This window comes from Malus domestica, chromosome 11, assembly GCF_042453785.1.
Source record: "Malus domestica chromosome 11, GDT2T_hap1".
NCBI classification, from domain to species: Eukaryota; Viridiplantae; Streptophyta; class Magnoliopsida; order Rosales; family Rosaceae; genus Malus; species Malus domestica.
Genome location: NC_091671.1, coordinates 10,493,026 through 10,502,589, shown reverse-complemented (window position 1 = coordinate 10,502,589; position 9,564 = coordinate 10,493,026). Strand labels below are relative to the sequence as shown.

The window sequence follows — 9,564 nt, the reverse complement described above, 5'->3', positions numbered from 1 at the left end:
CATGAGTTTGATACATATAACGCTACTGCAACACTAGTATGAGTTCAATATATTGATAACATAGTCATTAGTTTCATATATCACATCATGAGTTTAATATATTGAACTCATGACACACTCAAAATTTCCTACTCATTGTAAGAGTATAATTCCTATATGAGTTTAATATACTGGTATCACACGAGTTCAATGTATTCGTATCACACTCAAATTTTTCAGCTCATTGTAAGTGTTTAATTCCTATATGAATTCAATATGTTGGTATAGCACTCACTTGTTTCGCCCTATTGTCATTCTTCTTTACTGATTAATTTATTTTTTTCTTCTTTACTGATCAATTAATTTTTTTTAACACGTCGTTAAAATATTTTGTAATTTTTTAACATGATATGTTTGTACATGCGTCAAACTATAATTCTCAAAGGAGAAGTATACTGGCATATAACCTTAAAATTTATTCTAGTTGCTCCCATTTTCCCTAACTTGATCCCTCTTTAAAGCTCCCAATTAGAAGTTGTCGTATGTACGAATATTTGTCATTGTTTGTAGGGATAATTGGGGTTGTGACCCAAAAGAGGTGACCTACATTCTGTGGGTTTTTATAGAATTGGTTGGTGCAATAGTGGTTATTGATTTTTGAATTTACTCGTAGAATGCCGCCTTGGAACTATTTGCTTTCAACATTTGTTATTACTTCAAATTTTGTCAAATGATGTCACTAACCATATGAAGATTTAAGCATTTCCAAGAGAAACTTTAAAATTTTGTTTAATTAGCAAGTGAATGGTGTCAAAACACTATTTTAACTGCTCGGTTTAACTTTTCATCTTCAATTACAATTTATTTTAACAAACTTTAGATGTTTTATTATTAACAATTCAAACCCAACACTCATTTTCTAAAACAACCTTCTTTGTTCTTTTTCTCCTTGCTCAAGGGCCTACGCTCTCAACATTTGTTACTTCAAATTTTATCAATTAATGTCACTAACTATATGAAGATTTAGTTAAATCAAGATTTAAGCATCTCTTAGAGAAACTTTAAATTTGTGTTAAATTAGCAATGAACAGTGTTAAAAACTATTTTAGCTACTCACTTTAACTTTTCATCTCCAACAACTCTCTCTATTTTTTTTTAATATTTAGCAAGTGAATAGTTGCACTCTAAATTTAAAGAGTGCTTGTACATTTGGCTATAATAAAGACTCTTTTACAACATCTCTTGAAGGTGGATTTTTTTAAGAGAACTTTAATGAAAAGCTTTCGGTATTGTTCACTTTAATGAAAATTAAACCACATTTTTACACTAAAAATACAATCATGGTACTATTCACTTTACCCTTTATTTTGTCATTTTCGTTAAAATTCAAAGTTTTCAAATCATTTTCATTAGTTTTCCTTTTTTTTTAATATGGTATTTAAAATAGAGTGTTGATTGTTTTACCGTATCTCTTAAAATACCTCTTATATTAGAAAGTCTACCTAAGACACTTCTTTAATTGGGGAGAAGGGGGGGGGGGTGTGGTGTGTGTGGGAGAAGGGCTAACATTTGTGGAAGAGATACATGTAATTTTTTTCAGGTGAATATTAAGAAAAATTGTCCACACATATATGAGCGATTATATGTTGTTTGTGTATACGAATCTCCTAACGAGTGATCTCATATGTATTCACAGTCAACAATTCGCACGCACACTGGCACGTCTGAACAATTCGTAGTCTACTCTAATCCGATCTAAATGCAGTAGTTTAACATTCTCTTAAGCCAACTGCTTATACCCGAACATGTGCTTAGTGCAATTCTATACTGGCAAGTTGTACACCTAATGAATGGAAATATCTCTCAACAATCTTAAGAGTAAAACATAAAGAAAGCAAAAAACAAGGCCTTTATATATTCATTATATTATTAGCCACTGGAAAATCCCAAATTCTTGGACCTGCACGCTAGCCCATGTGGGTTTAAGCCAATTAGATCACCATCTTCTTTCTAGAAGGTTAGCTGGAACACAAATCTATATAATATGAGTAGGGAGAGATGTGAAAAAATATACATTAAAGTGAATATGCACCAATCTTATCGTCTACTTATATTTTAACACATGGTGTACCATCTTTTGTTTCCGGTGCACTGCACACGTATAACTGGTTCTCTCTCAATTTGTTTTCCTCTATTGCACTGCATTCAGTGAGTGAAGTGGATCGATCGAACTGTTTGCTTGTGAGGCACTCCAATTCTATATTCTCTGCGCTCTGCGTGGGCTTTACTTCACGTTCTTTTTCCCATATATCCCTCTCTACAAGTGAGTGAGTGAGTGAGTCTACTGACACATTTTTCCTTTGGAAGATGTTTTGATTCTTTCCACTCTCCGCCTGTAAACCATGCAAGCCTCTCACACTTTTACAGTCCAAACCCTAAATATATAGTTCCTTCTCCAGTAAGTGTTTGGAAAGTCTTACATTGACTTGCGAGGGTTGCAGATATTCATAACACTCAATTGCGATGATATGTACTCATGGAGTGGATACAAGTAGTTAACTAAATTAATTAGTTTGTGATTGCTATTAAACGCACATAACAGATCAGTTAGGGCATAACAAAAAATAGTTTTGTGAAAATCACTTCACTTCGCGTGACTTGTCTTCCTCAACGTAGGATATTATTCTTAAGTTTTACGAGGTCTAAGGTCTTTCGAAAATTGATGATGCCAAGCCAAGGATGCCTGTTGAGGCAAAACATTGCGCATAAATATGATCAAACTCTGCCAAGTTACTGTATTTGTCCAACCACGTGTTTATACCTGAACGCAGAACGCTAGTGATGATGATCAAAATTACAGCCACAAAACGAAGAAGAATTTAAAGAGTTGAGGTCCCATGATTTAATAAAGAAAGCATTCATGATTATTCTGAGCCTAAGCTTTTTTTTACAGCACAACATATCATCATTGTAAGTTGTAACCATCCATGTTAGTATGTTACCCCATCATACAGTCTCCTTCACAAAAACAAGACCCAGAAATTTAATTTAATTATTACTAAAGAGGGAAACATATAGAAGCCTATATGTATATAGATGGCTTTAACTTTATGGTGAGCTAAAAGTATAAATTAAGTATTCACCGACCTGGAGAGCAATTTGCATAATATTAAATAAATTCAATGTCACACTTTCACGTGACATTTTGATTCATTAGTATGATGAAGATAAATTAGTTCTTCTCTCTCTCATTAGACATTAGCAAAACTTTAATTAATTAGACAAACTAAACCCGCTAACGCTTAAGATCTAGTTGCTACAGAAAAAAATCAACGAACACGGCATGAAACTCAAAAATAATTATAATTTAATTGAGGTGTTAAATGGTTTCGCATAGTTTTTTTTTTCTTTTTTTCTTTTTGGCAATAATGATTGATCTTTAAGAAAAAAAAAACTTATAACGTATAAGTAGACAATTCAAATTATTGAAATACGATGCGGAGGAAGTCCTGGAATAATATCTCATATAAGCTTATTTGTAAAATCTCTAAATTAAAACTAATTTGTTGAAAGATAGATTGGTATTTAATCCCCACCTATGTGTATCTATATCTATACTAAATATTAAAAATGTGTTGTTGTTGGCCTAACTTTAATTGAAGGAGACTGAGAGAGGTGCAGCGGCAGAGAGTGAGAAAACAAAGGTGTGGGAAAATCTGCGTGTCTTTTTTTTCTCATCTTGTATCTTTATTTATAGAAAATATAATAATGTGCTTACTTACCTTACAAGTATTAAAAAAGTTTAAGATCTTTTAGATCACATAGGGATACTAAATACAATCTACTAAAATTTACACAATCACACTCGCTATAATTTTAATTACAACACTCTCACTTAAGTGTATAAATACTAAAGGAAAAATCGCATAAGATCTTCGTGGAAGATGGCAAAGCAGTTAATGAAGTCGTCTAGTCTAATCAACACAAGTAGTGAATGCAAGTCTCAAAAGGAAAATCCATATAAGGTAAACTTCACAACACTTGACATGGTAAAACCCACGTGGGACAAAACCCATAATCTAAGGAAAAAAGTGAGTACATGCCACAAGTCAAAACTTATCATCTTCAGGAAGTATGTAAAACACACACAAAGGTATAATCGACTTAGAGTAGGTAACTCATCAAAACCTCGTCAGGCAACAAAAATTGAATGAGACAGAATTATCTTGATCGTAGCTGAAAAGGTACATTAAGGTCAAATGAGTATACTTCAACAGAGAACTACAAGCATTGCTAATCAGACAATTTACATATATATACCTTCCTTGAAAAAGCTTCTAGAAGGTTAATTTCGATATTGACTTCGTGAATAGGTAGGCAAGGTTGTCTTTAGATCAGTATTGTTTGACTTCAATCTTCTAATACTCTTGCTGCTAGTGTGAGAAAAAGAACTTCGGCGAAATATGCTTGGTTTTGTCTCCTTTGATGTATCATTTTTTTATCTGGTTGATACAAGCAGTGTTGTCTTCATAAATCGTTGTTGGGACATTAACGACAAGAGAAAGTCTACAAGTGCTTCAAATATGCTCAACAACAGCTCTCAGCTAGAAACACTCACTTGTAGCCTCGTGAAGAGCAAGAATTTTAGCATGGTTCAAAGAAGTTGCAACTAAGGTCTGTTTAGTTGATCTTCAAGATATTGTGGTGTCTCTAATGGTAAAGGCATAACCCGTTTGAGAACGTACCTTGGCGGGTCAAATAAATAACATGAGTCAGCATAACCAACAAGATAAACATTCGGAAGACCAAGGGGGTATGATTTATTCTGAGATGTATAAAGATAGAGTAAGCCCAAACCTGTAGTACCTTTGAGGTAGCAAAGAATGTTAAACTTTAACACCATTCTAGTGTCGGCGCGTTAATATATCTTGTCAAAAGATTAACATCAAAGGAGATGTCCAAGCTAGTGCACTGAGATAAGTACAGTAAAGCATCGATTGCACTTAGATATGTAACTCAAGGCTCCAAAACCTCTTCATCATCATCGTTAGGAAGGAAAGGGTCTCGTTTTGCATCTAGCGTTTGGACAACCATATGAGTATTTGAATGCTTCTCTCTACCATCATTAAAGCGATGCAACACCTTTTGAGTGTAGTTCGAGTGGTTTACCAAAACATTGTCAAAACAATGCTAAAGTTCCAAGCCGAGTTAATATCGAGTTTTTCCAAGATCGTTCATTTCAAATTTCTGATTTCATGTACAAGATGTCACATCTCGGGCCTGTTCCACCACTGTAGCACAATATTGTCCGCTTTGGGCTTACCATTCCCTCACGGTTTTGTTTTTGGGAACTCACGAGCAACTTCCCAGTGGGTCATCCATCCTGGGAGTGCTCTGGCCTCATTCTCGGTTAACTTTGGAGTTCCTACGGAACCCAAAGCCAATGAGCTCCCAAAAGGCCTCGTGATAGGTAGAGATGAAAATATATATTTAAGGATCACTCCCCTGGACGATGTGGGATGTTACACAAGACATTTTCTCAAGCTCTTCTACTGGCTCACGCAGCACGGCGTAGCGCGACAGATTTAGGCTGCGGCTCGCACACATTAGGGTTGGAAAAATCCTTTCTTTTTCTTCTCTTATTCCCACATATCCAATTCACCACTATTATAACAATAATAATAGTATAATTGCGAACAATAATTAACCATAATCTATAATTCAAAAGGCCTTAAATTAGGCTCATGCTTCATGGTTAATGTTTCATGCGTTGAAAAAAATATCAAAATTGAACCGTGTTTTAAAGGTAACCTAGATTGTGTGATGGGTTTGGTGAATGGGTTTGTACAAGATATCCTTCATATCCTTAGTGCAACAGAGAAAGAAAAAAGAGGCATGTGGAATTTTGTGTGACTCTTTTCCCCTCATCTTGTACCTATATTTGTAGTAAACTTAATGGGCTTACTTGCCCTACAAGTAACAAGAAAGCCTAAGATTTTCTAGATCACATAGGAATCCTAAATACAACCTACTAAGAATTACACAATCACACATTTGCTATAATTCTAACTATAATAGAGTTCAATGATAAATTTAATTTATCCACTTCCTCTTTCTCACATCCTACTTTTTTTTCTCCAGTTACTCATATTCTTCACTCACTACCCGCTTACATAGGATATGTGACCTCAACTTAGAGCATCTCCACCCATTAGTGGAGAGAAAGGGCAATGAAATTGCCCTTACTATTCACTCTAACAAGTAATTATTTTTTATGCAAGTCCACTCGTTTGGAAGGAGGAAAGGCAAAGGGGATGGCGATTACCATTCACAAATATATTTTTTATTTTTTTAATGTTTTCTTCATCTTATCCCCACATATATTATCGCCGTAGATTTTTGTTTAATTTTAAATGTTTAATTTGCAAGTGTTTTGAAATTGTAAGATTTTTTAAGTGTGAACTTCATAAGTTTTTTGAAAAATTTTAATAATTTTTATGATTTTTTTATAGATTTTTTAGAGTTGGATTAGTCCTGGCCATTGAATTTATCAATTTTTTAAATCAGAGGCTCCACAAAGTGCCACGTGGTAGCGCTGCAAAACTTTATTTATTTTTTAACCGTTGAAAATCAAAACAGTCATGATCAACAGACCGTTGAAAATTCAACAGATGTAACATCACCAAATTTGAGCCGTTTGACTCTGCCGGGCTTCATGTGGGCCCCCTTGTCTGGTAGGCTTCACAATAGCGTAAGGACAAGGATGTCTGCCCTCCCACTTCCGGTGCCCTCCCGTGCCCTCCTGTTTGTGTGGTCACGGTTAAGCTACGTCAACATTTTATATTACTATTTATTTTTGTCTTATTATCTCTATAAAAAAAATAATATAAAATGTTGACATGGCTTAACCGTGACCACACAAAACAAGAGGGCATCAAAAGTGGGAGGGCAGACAATCCTTATCCCAAGCGTAAGCCTTGGCTTCAAGAGGCAGGACAACCATAAGGGCTCCTGCCTTCCTTGTAATTGCCTCCAATTTTTTCTGCCTCTGGAGGAAATATTTTTGGGCCAAGGGCAGTTCCACCCAGTTGCTCTTGCAATTGGGTGACGGCTAGAGATGCTCTTGGTATACGTATAAGTAAAGCGCTTAGGCATGAAAAATATGCAAGGCTGCCAATGCATGTGCACTTTCTGCCATGCATCCCTTTATTCTCTTCTCCACATGCCAGTACACCAAGCTTTACTTACAGATATGGGATAGTATGATTAGTTATACTTTCCTGACTACTGAATCTGTTTTGATGAACTTAAGTTACTTAACTATGAATGGTAGGTTTGAATGTGAGATTAATAATTCAAAAGACTTTGAGACAACTTAAAATTTACAAAGCGAGATCGTAGTCAATGTTTTCAAACAATTCCTAATGTAAGATATATAGCTCGTTGTCATTGACCATGCGAACTTCTAATGCATCTGACCATTTATTAATCCATTTTTTTACGAGTGATATTAAAGGATGTAGAAATCGAACTCTAAATATCAGGTGCAAGAGGGAAATACTTTAAGCAATTGAGTTACAGTATGTGTAAACTATTTTGTAAGTACATATACCTAGCTATGAGGTAAAATTTAGGCATTTATCTAACAATTTTGGGCCTTGTTACAGTTTACTTTGTATATTTTGGGATTTCAACAAACAAATTTGGGCCTTATTAGTGGTCTATCCGGGCCAGAAATATTATAAAATTTTGATATTAGACACAATCTAGATGATTGCCACAATTTTGTCTTGTGCAATTCGGCCGAGACAAAGCTCATCACAAAAAACACAACTACTGCTACGGCACTGCATGCACAAAAGCATATTCACATTGAGTAACTAATGCACTATAAAACTGGCACATAACGTGACTCATAGCCACACACAAAAACATATTCTAGCACTACTCTTGAATGTTAGCAATGGCAGTTCTAAAGCTTAAGCTTGTTATCACCCTTTTCTTTCTTCAAGCCCTCCTCACATCCCATATCCAAGCCGGCCCGGGAAACTCTGATCTCTTTCGCGAATACATAGGAGCCGAATTCGACAACGTCAAGTTTTCGGATGTCCCCATAAACCCTAATGTAGAATTCCACTTCATTCTCTCCTTTGCCATAGACTACGACCCCTCAGGCTCCTCTCCCACCAACGGAAAATTCAATGTCTTTTGGGACTCTGACAACCTCAGCCCTTCCCAAGTTTCCTCCATCAAAAACCAACATTCTAATGTCAAAGTTGCCTTGAGCTTAGGAGGAGATAGTGTCAATAGTGGCTCTGCCTACTTCAACCCTTCCTCGATTGATTCGTGGGTTTCGAATGCTGTTTCTTCACTCACAAGCATCATCCAGCAGTACAACTTGGACGGAATCGACATTGATTATGAGCACTTTCAAGCAGACCCCGATACATTTTCCGAGTGCATTGGAAGGCTTATAACAACCCTAAAGAACAATGGAGTGATCTCATTTGCTTCTATTGCTCCATTTGACGACGATGAAGTTCAGAGCCACTACTTGGCCTTGTGGAAGAGCTATGGCCATTTGATTGACTACGTCAATTTCCAATTTTATGCCTACGATCAGAGCACCACGGTGTCTCAGTTCATCAACTATTTCAACACTCAGAGCTCCAATTACAATGGCGGACAGGTCTTGGCAAGCTTTATCAGTGATGGGAGTGGCGGATTGTCGCCGGAGAACGGGTTTTTTAAAGCCTGCCAGAGGCTCAGAAGTGAGGGAAAACTCGGTGGAATCTTTGTTTGGTCAGCTGATGATTCCAAGAAACTTGGTTTCCGCTACGAAAAGCAATCGGAAGCTCTCTTGGCCAATAATTAGTACTATATATTATGATCTTATGCATTGCCTTGTATACGGGTGTGATTAAGTAGGCTCTGGAATTGGATTCCAGGGAATTATACTGTACTTTCATGTGTGCTAGAGTTTTTACATATTTCAGATTGTCTTGTATGATTGTGTAAGAGTGCTACTTTTTATTAAAATTTTCTTATTTTCAACATATGGTTTTCTTGTTTTACACGCTAGCTAGGTACTCTAGCGTTTCCATTGCATAATTCAACTTTCACCGTTGATGATCTACCCTCACATCAAATATGGGGTTTGAATCCAGTAATACAACGTACATTTTTTATTTTATTCAACAATTATCATGCATGAGATTCAGTAAAACCTAAATGTCATTAAACTAAATGATATTTATCATTGTTCGTCTTTTTATCTTGTGAAACGAATATTAGCAAGCGAAACTAATAGTTATACTTTGCTGTCTTGAGATTGCCAACACATAAATGGAGATAAAAGGATATGTGTCACCAAAGATGAGAGATATTGTTTGTTTGTACAGAAGCTATTATAAAGTGATATCACTATGTGATCGTGTTGAGAACGAAACCAATATTGATGGGAGGAGAAATCTTGCAAAAGCTTTAAAAGAGGTTGGGCTACTCCTCATATTGCCAATTGGTTTTATGATGAAACCTCAACTTCTTCAAGGTATCAGAACAGGTTGTCACACGTGTGAAGTCAAA

The 9,564-nt window shown here is 35.7% G+C and overlaps 1 protein-coding gene across 1 annotated transcript; it reads left to right on the top strand.

Annotated features, from left to right (window-relative positions):
• The first annotated feature begins 7,905 nt into the window (after positions 1-7,905).
• LOC114819517 (chitinase 2-like) lies at positions 7,906-9,033 on the top strand. The gene has a single exon (XM_029088451.2). It carries the CDS (start codon positions 7,934-7,936, stop codon positions 8,852-8,854), a length of 921 nt encoding a protein of 306 aa, XP_028944284.1. The 5' UTR covers positions 7,906-7,933; the 3' UTR covers positions 8,855-9,033.
• Positions 9,034-9,564: the final 531 nt, after the last annotated feature.

What these genes read in the sequence shown, in the direction of transcription:
- LOC114819517 (XM_029088451.2), top strand. Translation starts at nt 7,934, where the DNA reads ATGTTAGCAATGGCAGTTCTAAAGCTTAAGCTTGTTATCACCCTTTTC.